At 44.0% G+C, this 21,386-nt stretch overlaps 1 protein-coding gene across 4 annotated transcripts in view; it reads left to right on the top strand.

Annotated features, from left to right (window-relative positions):
• The window catches only part of Nr5a2 (nuclear receptor subfamily 5, group A, member 2), a 117,887-nt gene that overhangs the window by 59,763 nt on the left and 36,738 nt on the right, over window positions 1-21,386 (top strand). For all 4 annotated transcript variants that reach the window (XM_006529621.3, XM_006529622.4, NM_030676.3 and 1 more), the window contains 2 exons: window positions 9,884-10,003; window positions 18,275-18,422. In XM_006529621.3, coding sequence (XP_006529684.1) covers window positions 9,884-10,003; window positions 18,275-18,422 — 268 coding nt within the window. The remainder of the gene's footprint in view (window positions 1-9,883; window positions 10,004-18,274; window positions 18,423-21,386) is intronic.

Genomic DNA, 21,386 nt, shown 5'->3' with positions numbered 1-21,386 from the left:
GGGTGGGGGTGGACATACACACACACACACACACACACACACACACACATCCACCCACCCACAGTGACATGACTTCTATTTGGTCCCTTCTCCCAAAGTTTCCATCTGTGCCCAGGAGCTAGAGGCCAAGCCCTTATCAGAGGAGTCTATGAGGAACCTGTAAGACCCAAATCCTAACAGTTATTTTTAAGACACAAACAAAACAAAACAAAACCCAAGGAGGCTGCCCTTGTTTATAACAAGCATAGTAGAATAGTATGAGATAGAGGCTGGGGCATTCTTAGATTCCTCCTCTGCAGTCAATGTAACCCGCCGAAATTATAGCCCACATATCTTGAATTTGGCAGAGGCAGGCAGATTTCTGAGTTTGAGACCAGCCTGGTCTACAAAGTGAGTTCCAGGACAGCCAGGGCTATACAGAGAAACCCTGTCTTGAAAAACCAAAAAAAAAAGACAAAAACAAAAAACAAATTTTTCATCTTTAAAATGAAATCATTGGACCAAAGGTTCTTACTTGATCATTTCTGTCTTGAGTAAATACCAGTCAAGCACCGACTATGAGCACAGGGCCAGGACCAGGCTGTGACTCAGCATAGAGGGTTAATGGTGAACACTCATTCTGAGCTGTAAGTAGTGTGTGTGTGTGTGTGTGTGTGTGTGTGTGTGTGTGTGTGTGTGTGTGTGTTGGGGGTGGAGTTTTGGTGACCACTCATTCTGACTGGTAAGTGGTGTGCTGTGAGGGGGTGGGGGTGGGGCATGAGGTATTGCCATCCACACTCCCAATGACAGGGAGTTTTCATGTGAACCATTTAGCATCACTGTGCTATGTTTAGCGCTTCGGGATAAATATTTCCCGATAATACACTGTTGAAAATGTTTTCACAAAGCAAAAATTGTTTTGGCTTACCTAGAAATAACTTTTCTGCACCTTGAGATCTAACTTCTGACCCTGGAGCTCTTGGCCAATTGCCAGCCTCTTCTGCGAACCCACTTCTGGGTGCCTCTGAAGACATAGGACCTACACTTGGCACGGTGACCTGAAAGAGGAATTTGAATCATGTCAGGGAACAAGTCCTGTTGTGTATCCCTGGGGAACTCAAGGAAAATGCTCCTAGGAATCTTTGTGCCCAGAGAATTCCCATCACTCAATGGACCTTAGGGACTGTAGCAAATTCCCATCAGTGAATGGACCCTAGGGACTGTAGTTTTACTTTGCGCCTAATTTTAGCTGTGTTTTTGGTGAGATATTTGGGCCACTGGGTTGTTGTTGTTATTATTATTATTTTTTAAACTCCTTTGGCTAAATGCCTGCTTGAAGCAGCCAGCCGAAAGGGGGAGGACCAAGGACACGTTTGCCTCTAAACACTTTTTATAAAAAGACCTTGCAATGCTTTCTGGAAAGGACAGTTATTTAGTGGCCTTAGAGGGCACAGAGCATCATGCTCTGTAGAGCCCACCTTGTCTTTTCCTCCTCCCCTCTGTCAACTCGAAGACATCAACTGTAGTTCTCACAGAGAATGGAACAGTCAGTGCCTTTTTCCATTCACATCTTAATCTAAGATGCTAAGTGGAGGGCCCATCACACTCTCAAAATTCTCCTCTGCCCGGGCGCATGCTCACTAGTAAGACAGTGGCTGGCACGGAGACCTAGAGAAATAACTTCATTATAGACTTTTGTGGATGTCCCCATAATACAGATCCTTTCTTGACCCTGAGTATAAGCCAACAGAAAATACTTCTTTTTATTTAGGATTTTCTTTGTTGTAAGCTATAAATTCAGGAGATGACACAGATGTAGCCATTGGGACTGTGTTCCACCTGGTCTGTTGATCTCTGTATCATATGTAGTGTGGTTTTGGAAAAATGGTATGTATGTGCACACATATGTGTGTGGGGCGCATCCTATACATGTGTTTATAATAATAAAAGAATTTGACAGCCTTTTCCCTATGAACCTGGATGTTCATGGGAAGGGATGAAGATAGTGTAACTGGGAGTAGCTGGAAGAAGGAACAAGAAGGGGGAAAGTGAGCTAATTTTATTTCAACTAAATATAATTTTTAAAGCAACTTGAACAGCTGTAGTCCTTCATCCAGGGATATTGGGACAGGAACTTGGTGGCAGGAGGCCATGGTGGAGTGCTACTCTCCAGCTTGCTTCTCATGACTTGCTCAGCCTGCCTTCTTACAGCACCCATGACTTCCAGTCCAGGGGTGGCACTGCCCTCCCTGAGGTGGACCCTCCCACATCAGCCATCAATCAAGAAAGTGTGCCACTGGCTTGCCCACAGTTATGCATCTAGTGTGTACACTTTCTCAACGGAGGCTCCTTTTTTCAAAATGACTCTACTTGTTTCGAAATGACATAAAACGCATCTCCTTAAAATGAATTTATTTCCTGCTTGTTCTTCTGAATGACGAACAGGAACTAGGTAGGTGGCCAGCAAGGCAAAGCTCTAGGAAAGTATTTGACATCCATCAACTTTCAAATACTGTCCTTGTTCATCAACCTTTTCTGTCACCTGAGCCTTTTCAATTTATTTCACCCAGCATCTCAATTATGTTTCTTTCTTCTATCCGTGTAGACTCTAATTATGCTGTGTACGTGAGTGTTAGGTCATTGTCCCCGATGTACATGCATCTCATTTGAGGGTGCACAGCTGGAGGTCAGTCCTGCTGTGTTCTTTGTCCAAACTCACAGTCCTGGTTGGAGATTTTTGTCCACTGACCATGCCTGACATTCTGTGGGGCCTGGTCTACTCCTTCATTCTCCAGCTATCACCACTGGTTGGGCCCACTGGAGAGGGTGAGGTAACAGCCTCTCTCCTCCTTCACTTCACGTTATGGCAAGGCTGCAGGTGGAGGAGCTTTGCTTTTTGACATGTTTTTAGGTAATGACAGGTTATTTTCAAGTCAATAGACCTTCATGTTTGCAATCCCCAGTTTAAGAATTTGACAAAAACTGAAATCCACATAAATAGGTGACTGACTGTGTTGTAAGTGAAGACTGTAGGCTTTGTCAGCATTGGATGGAGCAAATCAGCGAAGACTTTACAAGGCCGCAGCTTTTTGAATGGCTTCTTAGGGAACATGTGAGTATTCTTGGGAGAGATGTTATTGTATTAATATTCCTGTTCACTAAGTCATGAGCTTTTCAAATCCCTGTTGCTAAAGTTACAAAACCTTTGTGCCTTAGTTTCCCCATTAGCAAAATTGGAATCATGTCGGTGTACCTCACCAAGTGTTGTGTGGATTAAAGGGTTTGTGGATGGAAAGCTTTGCTTATCTGCTTTTTTTTTTAATGTATAAAAAAAATGACATAAGTCTCATGACACATGACAAATGATGAGTCTCATGACACAGGTCCAATCTCAGCTTCCTGGGAGGGTGAGGCAGGGGATCTTATGTCCAGTAGCCAAAGTGAGTTTCACGGAAAGCCTGGAAAGTCTAGTAGGCCCTGGGTCAATCAAGCAGTCCGTGGAAAGGATCAGGAATACAGCTTGTATTGCACGCATGAGATGCTCCTGAGAGAGCTACAAGACCTGGGATAGGAAAGAGGTTTACAAGAAAGTTTTCTCATCATTAATTACACACAAGCCACAGAGAAGCTGGCCCAGCGACAGGCACAGAGCGGAGTGCCACGATCAGAGGCAGCTCTCCTTAGCAGCTGGCTACTGTGGACATCCTGGCTAGGCGATCAGCCTGTAGGAGGGTCTGGGGACTCTGGAAGAAGGTCATGTCCAGATAAACAATATGCACAAACCAGATGATTCTAAAATCTACTGTATATGATGGATTTCAGCAAGAGGGCCATAAGAACCTCCTAGGTTTGGGGGGGATTCTTGGTCTTGACCTAAGTGCAAGTGCGAATAGACGAAGACAATCTGTTCCCCCTCCCCCATGTAGCTTGTGTGTATTAGAAAGAAGAGGCCTATATATAGGTCATTAAAGCTCTACCTCTTTCTTCCCTCCTGAGAGAGTTCATCTCCGTGGAGGCTTAATGGAGATCCTTTGTTGCTCCATTGGAGAAGTATAGAAAGAGCCAAGATGGCTTGGGTCCAGACACAGTGTTACCAGATAGGTTCTTGTATCGTGAACAACAGCAATACAGACTGAAGCACGCTGGACTCCCAGTTATCTGGAAGCAGAGAAGGACCATAAATCTTCCTGCATGCATCCACTGGCCCGACAGCTTTCCTGGCTGCTCGTTCTCTGGTTCAGTTCTGTTTTCAGTGCTTGTTTAATCATTGTTAATTTGAAATCTTTTTTTTTTCTTGGACTTTGTAGCAGTTTATTGTACAGGCTTCAGATAATCGTCTGTGTTCTTTATAAAACACTGAAGGATTAAAGTAGCCGGGTGTCTTTGTCTTGCCTGAAGCAAGTTTTGATTTTTCTCATTGCTTTTGAGTAGATGAATATAAATGTCATTGTTGGAAAAAGAAATAGTGGTCAACCTTCAGAGATTTGTTTGCTTGTTCTTGCTAAGGGAAAAAATAGTATGTGGGTATTATTTGTAGTGACGCAGAAGAATGTTTACACGGGGTGTGTGTTTGTACGTGCACACGTGTGTACGTGTGTATGTGTGTGTACATTTATTCGTTTATTTTGGAGTGAGTGGTTTGTGGGTAAAGGTCAGAGGACAACTGGTATTGAACGTCAGATCAGCAAGCTTGGCAGCAACTGCCACAACCTACTGGGCCGTTTCATCAGTCAGGTTTTCTCTATGTTTTTCCTTTTCTTTCACTTTTAAACTGTATTTGGATCCAGGAGTTACTCTAACAGCAGTGACTAATGGTGAGAGGGCTTTATTATACAATTCTACAAGGGCTGGGCATAGTGGCATGTGTTACTCAGGTGGCAGAGACCAGCAGATCTCTTGAGTTGAAGACTAGCCTGGTCTAAACAGCACTTTCTAGGACAGCCAGTACAACAAAGAGAGACCCATCCCATTAAATAAATAAAAGATTCTACATTGTGAATTCCTGCTCCTTTCTGTAATTCTGGGGGACCTGTAGACTTGGCCTTTGGCCATCTGGTTCCCAGTCAGCTCCTGTCACTAGAGTGTGAGTTCTCTGTCCTTCACAGCATCCGCCCCCATTTTAACATCAGCTCTGCACACCAAGTTGATGTTCCCAAACAAGAAGTAGGGTCACACCTACCTGTCCATTTCAGTAGAAGGTCTTCCGGGAAGGATCATTTTTAAAAGCTCAACCACAGCGATTCATTGGCTTATATAAAAGCCTCAGCAGCTGAGAAGAGGAAGGGGGACACCAAGTCCCACTCCTAAACAAGACGCTGTTTTTAACTCATAACCCCTTGGAAAGAGAGATTCCATTCTCTCCAATTGATTGACAATATATCAACAACATTCAAGGGCAGTTTCCACGTTCAGTGGTCAGCCAAGACAAAATGGGCTCTGTTTGTTGTGGTTGTTATGATGTGGTATCTTGGGTTTTTTGGTATGGTGGGGTGTTTGGGAGTTTTGATTTGGTCTGGTCTTTTGAAAGAGAGGAGGTAGAAGGCATATGAACTTGATTGGAGATGTGGGAAAACTCGGGGAAAGGATATGACCAAATTTAAAATCAACTCTACAGGAGGCACAGTGAAATAACAATTGAGCCAGTCTCTCAGCTATCCAAGGGGAAACGGGCAAGAAGGCTTGATATTGGAGGCTCTGCATTTTTCTTGCTTACCAGGTCCTCTCTTAGCATGAAAGTGCACACATGTCTAATGATTAACAGGCTGGGGTGTGGGAAGCAGTACTTGATAACAATATGAGGCTTGTGTCCCTCTACATGCTTGTCTAAAATATCAATATAAATAGTTTGATAAGCAACTAGAGTCTGAGATAAGCACTTCCTTTTATTATGGCAGATAACCCAGGCTTATGGGGGTACTAGTGCTCACAACTAGTGAGATGTTTTGTTCTCTAATGGGACTGATAGCTAATTGGTCCCCTTCCTGGGCTCCCCAAATGCGACACTATGTATGTGTCACAGATATCTATCTATCTATCTATCTATCTATCTATCTATCTATCTAACAAATTGCCAGCACTTGTTACCTAGAGATAGAGAAGAACCCATCATCTTTCCCCAGCCCCTTTATTCACCGTGCTCATGAAGGTGATGTCATTGAGTAGCATGAAGCTGAACTCTCACCAATTTTAAGATCTCCTAAAACATCACAGGGTCAATGATGAGAAACAATGCAATGGAATATTGGTGTAAAAAATATTGGGGGTGGGGTCTTCAAAGGAAGGCTCAATTGCTCAGGAGGGTTTCTGAAATTATAGTCAGTCCAGAAGTCCTTACCAAGGGAGTACAGACCTGGAGGGCCTGTGTAACCAGGGACCCCACAGTGGCTGGTGGTTTCGCTGTATGAAAAATTATCATTCATTTTACAAGGGCTAAAGGAGACACTAGCTTAGCCTGTGGAGCTGGCTACCTTAGATCCATGGGGAAAGCCAACAGGCACTGTGGAAGTGATTCACAGGCGTTTGTTCCTTTAGTTAGACAGCACCACATGGGTTCTAGAAGATTCTTAGTTGGTCTCAAAGAAGCTATGGCACAAACACAGAATATAAAACAAAAGGAAACCCCAAAACGGCCAGGACTTGCCGCTTTACCATCTCTTCACTTATTTAAAGATTTTTCTTTTCATTTTGAATTATACATAGGCATGTCTCTGGGTCGGCATGTACACAGGAGTCTAGGTGTCCAGAGAAGCCAGAGGAGTCAGGTCCTCCAAAGCTTGAGTTTCAGGCAGTTGAGCCACCTGACTTGGTTTCTGGGAATCCAGGAAGAACAGTACATGCTCTGAACTGCTTAGCCATCTTGCCAGCCCCTCTTCACTCTTCTTTGGGGAGTGTTCAGGAGACCGGGCTGCGTTCGAACTCCCAGATCTGCCTCCCAAGGCATGCTCTCACACAATAGAAATATGTTCTTAAGCTAAAATCTTCCTTTCCCGCCCACACGTGGATTTGGGAGGTCTGCCTGGCCTCACTTCCTGGAAGTTCTGCACAATGTCTTCCTGTGTCGTCATTGTTGGAAACACAATCTCAAATACAGGGTTTTTTGGGATCAATAAATAACCAAAGGTTTATATCACGCTTAAAAAAAAAAAGGGAGCCAAATTGTCGACTGATAAATTTGAAATAAGATGCTGATAGCATATGAGGGAGTAATAAAACCCAGAAGAACAGCCTGCACTTTGCTCTGAAATCACCTTTAGCATCTGAGAGAGAAAACTGTAGAGTCTGCTCTGGTGCAATGGCCTGTTGCTGGGTCACCAGGACAGAGCTCCCCACCTGCAGTCAACCAGAGGCAGAGGATAAAGTACCTAACCACTGCCCCACCCATCTCTGCCCTGCCCTGCCCTGCCCTGCCCCTCCCGCCCCGCCCCGCCCCGCCCCTCCATTCGGTACTCAGTTGACTTGAGTGTTCCCATTTTTCTTCCCACTGTCAGCTAACCCCACAGTGTGCTGGGCCAAGCAAATGATTTTCCCAAAGTCAGGGCTTGGGTTAGCCTTGCTAATTCTTTTATCCCAGAGCCCTACACTTAGACACGCCAAATAATTGGCTCAAAAATAGCCATTTGGGCCTGCTTAATAGTAAAGCATTGATTTGCCTAGGGTCCTTGGTTTAAATCCTAATTATGGAATTCTTAGCAGCGTGTGGTTTTTCAGCTGGAAGATTTTTGTCACCCAGCTCACTGTTAGCTTCAGTCTGTGCAGCCTGGATTTGCAAGTTGCGGGTGAGGTGGGAGTGGGGTGCTGAAGGCAGATCCCAGGGGCTTGTACTTGTTCGGCAGGGGGGCTTTTCCTCTGAGCTCTATGGCCAATCCACTCTTCCCTCATGAACAGACATGGGGTATGTCTGCCTGTTGTTTCTTCACTTGTTGATGGCTTCACATCCCCATCCACACACCACAGATGGCTCTGTTTAGCTCAGGTTACCTTGAACTTGTTCTCTAGTCCAGGCTAGCCTGAAACTCAATTGTGCTGGCTTAGTGCTCTTAGTGCTAGAATTTATAGCATCACCGTGCCCCACTTAGAAGTGACTTTATCAGTGATTTCTTCCTGTGCATGTAATAAAACTCATTTCACACATTTTAGCTGAGAAAATAAGGCTTTGTAGTGATTGGGTCTGGCTCCCACAGATGGAAAATATAGAAGCTGTCCTTGTTCTTACCCACGTCCAGTGTTTTGGCCGAATTCACTATGTCCCAGCCCTAGGGAAATCGGGGTTGGCCACCAGCTCCTATCTATGTGTCAACTATCTATGTGTCTCATTGAATCACTTTGTAAATGGGCAAAGTAGCGCAAACCTGTTTTTTTTAAGCCTAGCCCTCTAGGGGACAGCCACACTACAAAGTAAGACCTTGTCTCCAGGCCAAAACCAATCAACCAATGACTTTAATATGAGTTAAACTAATTTTATTTAAAAATTTTTTTCTACATCTTGGTATAATCAGGAGACAACCTGGATTCTGGGAAGGAGAAAGAATACATCCTTGACCACATTGTACCATCTAAAAACTGAGCAGGACTCTACCAGTTCAACAAAGAAAAAGCATGCTCTTTGAGTCAGAGCCAGACTAATAATACACAAAAGTCTTTGTAGTTACTATCTCAACTTGGGGGCAGGGGGCTCATCAACTGAGAAGGCGACTCCACGTCTATAGGCAAGTCTCTAGTCACTCGATTCCAGGGCATTTTCTCAATTATTGGTGTAGAAGGGGTCCCACCCCTTTGTGAGTGAGGCTACCTCCAGGCTGCTGGTCAGGGATGCTATAAGAAAGCAGGCTGAGCCAGCTGTAGGGGGCAGCCAGTAAGCAACACTCCTGTGGCCTCTGCACCTGTCCAGTTTGAATGCCTGCCGACTTCCCTCAGCTTTGGACTGTGTTAGGGAACTATAAACAGAAGTAAGGGCTTTCCCCCAGAGTTGCTTTTCATCCTTGTGTTTTACCACAGCACAGAACTTAAGACAGTCCTTAACCATTCCCTGACATATGCCAGCCTGCAGAGCTTCTTTCTGTATGAGACTGGCATGTGGATCTTGCACTTGGGTACCCCAGGGTTCTGGTTTGGTATACCATGTAGTGGCAGTTTGACTGTCTCCACCTTTATATCCTAGGTGTGTAGATGGTGTGTGAGATAAACAGGTTTTTGTCATTCAATACTGCAATCCTCTGGCGAGTGAGAGATGCTTGTTGTGACCAGAACTTCCATTGTCATCTTCACCATAACCCTAACCACTCTTGTTGACTGCAAGGAAAATGGCATTTAGAGGACTTGGGGGAGAATTGTGTAAATCAGGAACAAACAAACCCGCTTCATGTTTTATTTTGAGACAGGGTTGTTCCAAGTGCTGGAGTCACAAGCAAGAGCAGCCTCGGTGATCTTTCTCTTAGGAGGCCCACATCATTAAGAATTGTCGTTAACACTCATGATCAATAGGGCCAGTTCCCCTCTCTCCAGAGATCTCTCAGGCTGCCCTGTTAGTCTTCCCCGTTTGGCAGCTTACTCAAATGTTTATTGACCTTTCTTTATGTGAGTGTGGGCTATTTGGGATCTTTTAGCGGGGTCTGTTAAGGACCATTCAGGCACCTGGACCTCCAACAACTAAGCTCTCCTAGCTGCTGGCTACAACAGTCCAATGGAGCGCCTTTTCCTAGCAGCTCCCTGAGTAGAAGTACGTAGTTTATATTCTGAAGTGTTTGTCTACGTAAAATGTGTTCTCTAGGAGCTGCCATGTGTTTGCTGAGGATCTGTGTCAGAGTGCTCATTGGAGGGGCCGCTTTGCTTATTGGTCGTCTTGTGTGGAAAATTAGGTCTCACCACAAAGATAGCAAACAACATGCCCTTTCTCTTTCAATTGCAGGTTGATGACCAAATGAAGCTGCTTCAAAACTGCTGGAGTGAGCTCTTGATTCTCGATCACATTTACCGACAAGTGGCGCATGGGAAGGAAGGGACAATCTTCCTGGTTACTGGAGAACACGTGAGTATCCTGACTGAAATAAAACAAACAGGACAAACCCCTCATTACTAAGCTTGATCGGAGTGGCAGGAATTTTACTAGGTCAGAAGCCCTCTTGTGCTTTGAAAGGCAGAAATGATGACTTGGGTCCCCAGTTCCTGCTCTCCGATTAGAACGTTGCAAAAGCAAACAGCTTTCTGCTGCCAGTCTGCAGGATGAGGAGTCTTGTACAAGGGTCAGATCTACATTTAAATGAATCTCAGCAATTAGGACTGGCAGGTTGGGGTCCCCTCCCCCCTTCAGCTTATGCATGAACACACCATATTTGTAGTTAGCTAGCCATTTTAGTTCCTTTATAAGCTGGAGAGTTCTCGCTGTTTTGCTGCTGATGGTAATGGTGATGATGGTGATGATCAGGCTAAGGATAAAACTCAGGGTCTCCTATGTTAAACGTTCTCACCACTGTTGAGTTATCCAAGCAGCCCCAAGTCTTTGCTCCTTTGGAATGCTCTCAGAGCAATCACTGGGAGAGAGACAAGCTCATGAGAATTGGATGGGAGTTCCAATTTTCAAGAGCTAGTCAGTTATCTACAAAAAAATGGTTATAAAGTTGAGTTTGTTTCTGAATCTATAATTGCTAAACCTATAAATCTTTGTTGGTTACCCTGCTATGTGCTGGTCACTATTCAGAGCCACTGGTATATATTAGGGAGTGAAAACAGAAAAAGTTCTTTTGGAACTTAATGTTGTATCAGGAGGCTGGCAATAATAAACTAATCCACTAACCTGTGGTATATTGGAGCAAAGGGGAATTTAAACAAATATTGGCCAGCAAGCAGAGGCATGGCCATATTCCTAAACACATGTTTCCATGGGACCTGGGATTATACAGTGTTTGGCCTTACTGAGGTGACATTTGAGTAAGCCATGGAAAAAGCAGAGACTACTGTGTCACCTTGGGAAAGGGGAGGACCTCTGCTATACAGTGGGCTTAATTCCTACTACTTAACATTTGTATAAATTCTTCTGGACTTGTCCTCCCTTCCTTATTTAGAATGAATTGATTGGTAATATAAACTGGTGGGGTAGACTGTGAGTTCTCTAGTCAGTCCATTTGGTCCTAGCTCTGCAGGGCACCATGACATCGTTCAGCCAGGGTGACTCTGGAACAGAGGCATTGTGATCTTTAACATCCAGCCATAAATGTTTATGTGCTGTGAAACCACAGCAGTGCATATTTGAAAATTCGCTGTGGTAATAATAAATCACCCTTCCCAATCAAATAAAGGCAAGCACCATTTCAGGCTTTTGCCGACCGGATCAATTCGACCAACTCCATCACTATCTGCTCCTTGCTCTCAGCAGCTCCTGGGTATGATTTGACCACCCCAGCCCTTGCCCAGCTTGGGGTTCCATTAGAAGACACAGCTCAGGAATGAACTTGGTCTCATTTGCTTAAATGAAATGGGACTGTGTGTCTCACCCCAGCTCTTTGGAAATATTTCTTAACCTAGTTTATTTTGCCTGGAGTACTGCCTTAGTGTAATAGTAGTGACTGCTGAAGAGCAGAGAAAGCCCACCCCCTGCCTCTCTTGAGTTTTAAAACCAAAACAGTACAAACTGTTATTCTTGCTGTCAATCACTGTCCATCTGCACAGTGCATGAAAATGGAGGGCGGGAACTCCCCAGCTCTTCCCCACATCTTTCCTGCAGTACAGGTGCTCCCAGTGTGCCCCAACCCCACCCCCCACCCTCGCCCCAGTGAACAGCATGGCGATGGCGCTTACAAGCAAGCTTTCTCATTTATGGTAACTATGGGAGACGGCTTTTATCTTCTCTTGTGGAGCAGAAAAGCCCATCCCCAGGCTCCAGACTGCAGAGAAGAAGGCCAGAGCCACACAGGGAGACTTCTGGAGCTCCGGGGCTTTCCAAGAGCAGGAGAAAATTAGGGGTTGGGTTGAGGAGTAGACATGAAGACAGAGAGAGACACACAGACACACACACAGAGGGGTGTGTGTCTGTGTGTTTCTGTGTGTGTGTGTGTCAACAAATACATTAAAATATCTGGGGGTCGAGGGGGAAGGTTCTTCCTCATTATGTCAACAGCCTAGTAAATGTGGGGACAGCTTTAGGTAGGGACAGCATGTGTTTTTCTCTAGGGACAGAAGGATTTTGAGACAGAGTTGACTATGAAACCCTGCTAGTCTTAAAGGTGTGATCCTCGGGCTGGAGAGATGGCTCAGAGGTTAAGAGCACTGAGCTCTTCCGGAGGTCCTGAGTTCAAATCCCAGCATCGACATGGTGGTTCACAATCATCTGTAATGGGATCCGATGCCCTCTTCTGGAGCGTCTGAAAACAGCTACAGTGTACTCATACATAAAATAATAAAATCTTTAAAAAACAAACAAACAAACAACAAAAAAAAGAAAGCCATGCTCCTCCCATTTCAACCTCTCTACCACGCAGATTATAAGCATGTGCCTACACATGTAGGTAGATTGTTTTTTGACTATAATATAAACTTCTTGACTTTTTTGGGAAAAAAAAAAAGAGTACGTATGTATATATGTGTCAGTGTTTATGAATGTATCTGTGTATGTACATATGTGTATATATGTATATGTCAGAACAGACTGTGTACCCTTTTTACAATTTACTAGCTCCATCATCTTGAGAAAGTCATCCTATCTTTGAAGCATCAGTTTCTATGCCTGTTTGGTGGGGACCATTGTGGTATCCACATGAGAAAATTGGAATAGTAACCACAGAAAATAGTTGTGTGTCACTAGACTACAGAGTAAGTCTTTTAAACAAGGATGACACAGAAACATAGTGACCTATGTCCTATAGATTGTCTACAGTGTGAACTTTTACACCCTGCATGGAAGTCAACTTCCATGATACATTGTAGCAAGGTCATGCTGATGTCCCGGGGAAGAATTAAGCCACGCTGTGCCAATCAAGCATGCATGCAGAAGTCTCGCTCCATGGTTGGCACTCACCCTTAAGTGAGGAAGATGCCTTTACTCTTGGGTAAAAGGTATTTCTGGTAGAGTTATATAACATAAGGCAATCAAAGATGTGAGAGAGGAATTATCAGATACTGCCCTGCAGAATAGTGATAGGAAGGCCCCTGTTCCACCTGCTCCATAACGGTAGGTAGCAGCTCTCCTTTGATGGGCTCTACAGCAAGCAGCGCTGTAAAGCAAGCCCCTGAGCATTGTCAGGTCCACTGCAGGATCTTCTAGAAGAGGAAGTGTCCTCAGAACAGTAAGCTGAAACAAGCCTTCTCCACCCAAGCTGCTTTTGGCAATGGTGATTTATCACAGTAATAGAAACCCTAAGGCAAATACCAAAGCCAACATCTCAGCACAAAGAGAACCATAGACACTGATTCTGTATTCCCTCCAAGCTGCCGTTGGTTGCCATACTTACCTCTGGGGCAGCCCGTGGACAACTATAGGCTGCAACCAACTGCTCCAGGGCCAGTGTTTGTCCTTTCTTCCCACGATGTGTAGACTGCTGTGACAAAACCTTTACAGCAAAGGAGGTAGAAAAGACTGCCCACTGAGGAGTGCTCTGTGGATGCAGCTTGGTGGGCAGCCTTTGACTAACAATGTGTGAAGCACCAGGCTCAATCAGCAGCGCCACCGGGGAAAAAAAAAAAAAAAGAAAAGAAAAGAAAAAGAGGGAAAGTGAGAAGGAAGGAGGAACTGGAGAAAGGCAGAAAGATACACAAGTAAAGTCCAGTGTCCCCAGGAAACTGTCTTGAAGCCATGAACAGATAAGAACACAGCTTTGTTTGTATTCAGTCAAGTGGGGGCGGGGTGGGCAAATAGCCGGTCCAGGCGCCAGTGATGAAGCTCCGTCCAGGCTGCTAGTAGTAGCACTGTGTTCCCTCTCTTTCTCCCTCCTCTCTCCCCTCCCTCTCCCTCTTTCACCCTCCCTCCCTTCATTCTCCTTTTAATTATTTTCTTGTTTTTAAATTTTATCTGCAATTGGTATTTTGGTTTTTTTGCCTGCACACATGTCTGTGTGAGAATGTCAGATTCTCTGAAACTGCAGTTACAGTCAGTTGAGGGCCACCATGCAGGTGCTGAGAATTGAACCTGGGTCCCCTGGAAGAACAGCCAGTGCTCTTGACCGAGCAACCATCTCTCCAGCTCCTCACACCAAGGTTTTTAAATTAACTCTACAGAGTTTGATATCCCATTTTAAACTTATGTTTTATTGTGTGTTGGTTTTTTTATTTTTTCTTTTATTCTAATTTATATACAAGATCTCAGTACACAACCCCAGCTTGTTGTGCAGACCAGACTAGTCTGGAATTCACAGATCTACCTGCATTGGTAGAGTTCAAAGGCATGCACCACCACGCCCAGCCACTTGTGAGTTTTCATCCAGCACTGATATAATAAATGTAGATTAAATAACACTGAGGCAAAAAATAAAGTAATATTCAGCCATGGCAAAGCAGTGTATTTAGTTAGTATCTTATTTATGGCAGCTAATTATTTTTAATCTAGTATTTTAAAAGCTATAAATACACATATGCATATATACCTGTTTGTATATCAAATACCAATAGAGTACTTGACATGAGGGCAGATTTTAGTATTTGCATATTGTAGCTAATTAACAGCCACTGTAACATTATCCTACGGGAATGATGTACTGTCAACCTATTACCTTTTATTATTGTGCACTGTTTTAAAATGACAAGAGTCTTACACTATCCAAGCCATCAAAATTTTGGACATTAGGACTAAAAGCAATTTAGCTTGAATTATCTCTGTATCTTCATGATCAATGAAATTTATCCAAAGAGGACACTGACTTAGAGATGCTCTCTTCAGTCTCCCCCTTGAGTTTAATGGCCTAAAGATTACATGTAAGAGAGCAATCAATTAATTTTACTAAGTACATAAAAGACAAGGCCAGCTGCTCCTGAAATGAGCACAAACTCTGCACCCAACAATGAAAATATAATTATGTTTGCAATAAAATGTAAGGAAGTTGCAGGTCTGTGATTTATCAGAAGCGAGTCATCCGTCCTCCTTCAGAACTGTGCAATTTGATAAATTATCCTTGGAAGAAATGTTGCCAGAGCCCCCCTGTCTAATAAGCATATTTGAGCTTTCAAATTAGAATGTAATACATGTGGTGGGACGCCAGTTGATTCCTTGAGGTCTGTCTTACTACAGGTGTCTCAGTGAATGGATAACACTGGCAAGCAAGCAGTTCCTTCAATAGAAGTGGTTATGTTTTGAGAATGAACCTCAGCTATTAAAAGTTGCACGATCTGTTGAAAGTTCACACACATCTAATTTAACTAGCCTCGTCTTAATAGTAAAATTTTACTACAGTATACTTGTGTGTATTACACAGTACCCACAGTGTATATTCAGTTGGCACCAAACTTGAATTATAGTATTACGTGCCTTATTTAAAGATGAGGACACTCAGAGTGGAGATCTTTCCGTGCTTGTAAGGGTCAGTATTTAACCCATGTCATCCTTAGTCCCTATGCTTGTCACCTCACAGGGCCTTCCTGCTGTCATTCCCACTGAGCCCATTTGATCTGCAGAATTTTTCTCAAATCTGAATACCCCTCATCTGAAAATGCTTGATATTAAAGTGCATCTGATTATGGGTCTCGGGGAGTTACACGCTCAGAGTGAAATTGCTAAGAGTCAAAGCCAATTCTAAATATGCGGTTAATTTAAGTTACACACACAAACACACACACACCTCCCAGAGGAAATCCTGTCGCATACAAAACTTGTGCCTAACCGTGTTTTAGACTGAGGGCATTTCAGGTCTCAAGGTTTTGGTTTGGTTTGGTTTGGTTCTGTTTTTGGACACAGGGTCTCCTGTAGCCCAGAGAGGGCTCAACTTTGCTAAGTATCCAAAGCTGCCCTTGAACTAAGATTGTTTCTTCTGCCTCAGGCATCAAATGATCTGAGCTTTCAGGGTCTGAGCCACCAGACTTGATTATTCACCCTGTTCAATCTGTGCTGTTCCCATAGCAACGGTACTGATATTATTTTTGTTTGCTGCAATCGCACTAAGTTTCCTTGGTTGGTCTAGAACTCACTGTATAGTTCAGGCTCTGATCCCGAGTTTGTGACAATCCTCCTGTCTCTGCCACCCTAGTTGTGTAGTCTAGTTTGATACAAGCCAAACCCACCTCTAAGAAAGGTCAGTTGAGAAACTGCTTCTGTCAGATTGGCCCTAGTGGCTGAGTCTGTGGGGCATTTTCTTGATTACTTGTTGATGTTAAAGAGCCTAGCCCACTGTGGGCGGCGCCACTCGTAACTAGGTGGTTCTCTGTTTTATTATTAAGCTGAGTGAGCCAGTTGTAGTTTTAGTTTCTGCGTCTCTTCCTACCTTGGCTTCCCTCCACAATGGACCATAACTTGTAAGCCAAATAACCCCTTTCCTAGGGTTTGATTGGTGGGTTTTGTGTGTCTGTGCTATCTACTTTGGAGAACTTCATTGACATAGGAACCTCCCCTGTTAATAATAGTGACAAAAACCCTGCCTTGATGTCACTCACTGTGCTCTGGATTATCCCCGTGATGATCCCCTGCCCCAGGGTTCACGCTGCCCGCAGACTGACCCTTCCATACAGTCTTGAAAGAGAATCTGAAAGAGCGCATAGACTGCTTGATTATTAAATTACATGGGCAGGTGCCCGCCCAGGGGTAGGTACAGAACAGTAGGAAAGCACCAGGCTTGAAGCAGGCGTTTCACCGGGCTGCACATCAATGGTGGCTTTTTCCTGCATAGTTGACTCTCTCTGTAAATTGATTGACACCTGGGGGGGGGGGTGTCTCCTTCCACTGATTCTTAATTTTCCCACCCTTGAAAACGGCTTCTTTATACCCAGTATTCTCTAGTTAAAGCTGAAAACTCAACTCATCATATTTACACAATATAAGGGGGGAAAAAAAAGATCTATTCCGTCCTGTTTTTAATTGCAGATTCTACTCAAGGGACTAGTTCTCATGCGTAGGAGGCAGCCCTGTGCCTTCTCCTAGCGAAACAAGTGCAGTCAATTATGGTAATGAAATGTCAATAAATATAAAAATTTAATACTGTCTGCTCTGGGTGAGTGGCAGATGAGGACTTGCCTCCCAGACAAATTTGCTGCTCATGCAAAAATTAAATGCACCTAAAAGAGCATCGGGTTGCCTGAGAATTCTCCAGAAAGACAAAGCTGCGAGTGCCAGCTATTGAGTGGGTCTTCCCAGGCTGGGACCTGAGGGGCGAAGCCAGGACTGCCATAGACGGCCACCCAAATGTCTTAACTTGTTATTATAAATCTAACATCTTATGCCCTTATGAATAATAAAGATGGGGGCCTCTCATTGCATTTTACTAAATGAATATAGAAGTAAGACTTTTGGGGCTTGTTTTTCAAACCAAGAAATTATTCTGCATAAAAATTAGGACATGTGTCAAGGGGGAGGGGGAGGTGGTAATCAATTCGATAGACTCTAATGTAACCATCTCAAACTAACAGCCTCACGTCAGCCTCTGAGGAAGGGGAACTGCTACTAGTTTTAGAGTCAAGCATGTTGACACCAGAGAAGTTGAATTGGGAGGGGTGATGAGCTAGAGGCCAGCGTGGGCTACACAGTGTGACTCTTGCTTCTAAAACAGAGTCCTTAATCAATCACCACCCTTAATCAATCACCACACCGAAATACTTTAATCATCTGCGAGCAAGCCGTCTTGATCATGAGTATATTAAGATGTCTCACCATGCCAGTTAAGATGTTTCATAACCATTATTTCCTCGTATATTGGTTTATGTTATTGTGTCCATGTAGCATTATTTATGTAGCTCATTTCTTGTGGGTAGCATATTTTGGTCTCAACTAAATCTTTAGAATTTAAATGATCACCCTGCATGAAAACATTTTTACTGAGGAAAAGCCGGTATAGATACTTGTAAAAGAAAGGCAACAGAAACTAGCCGCTAGGAAAGTCATTAACATGATTTGGATTTTTATCAGCATCATTGGGAAGCCCTTTACAGAAGGTATCACAAACTGCTTTCAGGAGCAAAGCTCTCCCTAGCTGGACTGGTAAGATGTTGTCAACTTGAGCCACCAGTAGGAAACAGAACGTCAACTGAGGAACTGGCTCTGTCAGACTGGCCTGTGGCCTCTGTGTTGGAAATCTACACTACAGCCTGATTCTACCCACAATTCCTAGTGAGCCCCGGGGAACTTGGTGCTGCTGGTTCTGTTGGTGGTCACAGCCCTGATTCTGTGTTGCAGGTGGACTACTCCACCATCATCTCACACACAGAAGTCGCGTTCAACAACCTCCTGAGTCTCGCACAGGAGCTGGTGGTGAGGCTCCGTTCCCTTCAGTTCGATCAGCGGGAGTTTGTATGTCTCAAGTTCCTGGTGCTGTTCAGCTCAGGTAAGCGAAGTCCGTTCTCATAATCCATTACACAGACATTATTTTCAAATACCAAACATTGTGTCATGGTGTTACAAGGATAATGGATTTCCTTCCAAGGATTTTTAGATGTGAATTTGCTTTCAATGGCATTCTTTCTCCAATCTTCGCCCTTTAGCGGATGGGTGGGGTGTAGAACAGGAGTTGTTCATTTGGAATGCTGTTCTTTCCTCCCTGGTGGTCAGGTAAGCAAGGGACAGAAAGCAAGAGCAGCAGGCACAGTGGTGACATAGGTACCAAGGTGGAGCCATCATTCTGCCGTTCATATTTGTATGAGTTTTTTTCTGTTTTGTAGTCTAGCTTCTGCGTTTGTTCTTCTAAAATGGGGCTGGTCATTTTTGTGTTTTCAAACTCTATTAGGATTAGCTGGGGAATGTTTATAATGAGCCGTGCCACTCCGCACGTTTAACCAATGGCGGCTGTCAAGAGGAAAGATGCTCCTTCAGCGAGGGTTCGCAGTAGGAAGATAACTAAGCAAGACAGATTAGCTAAATCAAGGTTCTCAGTGAGCCAGTTGAGAAAAATCACCTCTGCTTGGAATAAAAAAGGGATTAAGGAGATGGATTTTTATCGACTTCAAAGGAACAGATTTCTCAGCCTGTCCCTTAGTTGATTTCTGTATTTTGTTGGCCTAACAAAGCCAACTTAAATAAACTTTTTTGCCAAGTCTGTTCATTCCTCATTGGAAGAAGGGCCGAGGGAGGCAACTTCCCTTGAACACAAATAATGGAAGAAACCAGACTTACCAGCATATGGTTTTTCTTTAGTCATCGGTTATAAGATAGTTGTGAATTCATATCCAAAGAAATAAAACAAGAAAACAATCTGCAGAGTGAAACAGATGTGTCTGCTTTCCAAATTAGGCACCGTGGTTCCAGAATTCCTCTTGATAGCGCCACACAACTGTTGTTAATATAGGGATGGCTCCAAGTCTTAAGAGAAGACTTAAGTCTTTTTCTCATGCCATCTCATGCAGTCAGTGGTGGAAGGGAAGTGGCGGTTTGCGTGTTTTGGAAAGTGTGATGGCTAGAAAGAAATATTAGTGTAAGTGTAAGAAGACATCTGTTTCATAGATGGAGCGTTCAAAGGTTTCCAGTGCCAGGAGTGCCCTGAGTGCTTTCTGTATTAACCACAACAAACGGAAACGTTCCACTCAAGGAAGCCTGTATCTATTACACGAGAACAGTGTGTGGATCGCCAAGCGCAAGGCTTGCTGTGACCCCCACAGATCATTCTGCCATATGGCAAGATCTCGGTGTTTTCAACTGGTGGGAAGTAGAGATAGGCACATGCATGTGATTAACTGACCGCCTCTTTCTGAGGGAATCCTAAGCTCTTAGCCCAGTAGTTATTTTAAACCAGTAGAGGGAGACTACATGTGAAGATGGTGTTACATGTAAGACATGATATGACCTAAACAAATTTTTTAGATTTATGTATTTTATCTTATGTGTGTTGAGTATTTTGCCTACATGAATGTATATGTGCCACATGCATACCCAGGGAGGTTAGAGGAGGGCATACAATTGCCTGGAACTAAAGTTACAGATGGTTCTGAACTGCATGTGAGTGCTGGGAATCGAACCATGGTCCTCAGAAAGAGAAGCAAGTACTCTTAACCACTGAGCCACCTCTACCCCTGGTTCCCGTTACTTTCATCTTGCCTTCACTGTTCTCCAAAGGATTTTATTCTCTGACGGGTCCGGAGGAGGCAGTGTAGATTAACCACCTTTGAACTTTGAACCTTTCAACTGATCTCCTGAGGGACTGTGTCAATCAGAGGCTCCTGTCCGTCACTTCCTTGTTGTTCTGGAGAAGCAAGTGGGGGGGGGTGGAGGAGAGCCAGCCTAAGTTATCTGTTGAAAACTTGTGTGCTTACTGGCTTAACAGGAAAGAGAAATAAGGCCTTACGATCGATTACATGTAAAATAAGTACAGGTCAAAAGTTTTCGTTTTTAAAGAAGTAGTAAAAATGTAATTAGCAGTAAAATTCAGGTGGTTTCCAATTTATGAGTGGAAAATTTTCTTCATTAATTTTCTCCAAGGAAACAATGGATAATTCTGATTTTTTTTTCAACCCCATTGTATTGCTAGAGTATAGCCAGTCTACTTTAGATCCCAAATAACTGTTCCACTGTGACTGAGAAGTGCTGCTTTGAAACCCCAGGCTTTTGCCTAGCCAGGTGCTCCTTCTCAAACCCTCAGAAACTCTGAGCCTTCTACACTTGAACCAAATGCATTCAGATCCCAGCTCTCTCCGCCCAGTGTTGCCTTCTGTCATCCTGACAAATAGATGTTGTAGTAGAGTGGTTGGAGGCCAGAGACTGTGTTGAAGGGGTAGTTGTGCCTGCCATCTCACATGAGAGACGGCATTGCCCTTCCCTCATAGAGTCTGAGAGAAGATGCAGTATAGTTGTATGCGCATACAGCATCTTGATCCAAAAGAGCAGCCAGTGCTGAAGTTCAAAGGAAAGGTAGGGCAAGATGAGTTGGAGGGGCAGGAAGGGGTGAAGCAGGAGGCCCGTTGAAAGTAGGCAAGAGCCTAGCCTTAGAAGGGTGGGCCTTGGACCATCCAGCAACCCCAACATAGCACTGGGCATACAGTGTAAGAGAAGGATGTGCCCTGACTCATCGCAGTGAGGACTGTAGCATTAAGGCAGGCTGGCCAGCTTCCTTTCATGTGATCCTGCAGTGGTAACATGGAAAGAAGCAATTTTTGTACTAAGAGGTTGCCAAGCCGTAACTGAGTTAGAAAGCAGCGACCTATAAAGCCCTCAGGGTTTTTGTTTTGTTTGGTTTTGATTTTTTTTTTTGGTACTTAGTTCTAAGAAAGGCTGTAGAAATAGTAGTTGACAAGTTTAGTCAAAGCAGGTTCCAGAGACAGCCACCCCTGCCAACTAGTCACTCACAAAAGGACTCAACAAA

This window comes from Mus musculus, chromosome 1 (assembly GCF_000001635.26).
Source record: "Mus musculus strain C57BL/6J chromosome 1, GRCm38.p6 C57BL/6J".
Taxonomy (NCBI): domain Eukaryota; kingdom Metazoa; phylum Chordata; class Mammalia; order Rodentia; family Muridae; genus Mus; species Mus musculus.
The sequence above is the reverse complement of the archived record's forward strand: the minus strand, read 5'-3'. Positions and strand labels throughout refer to the sequence as shown.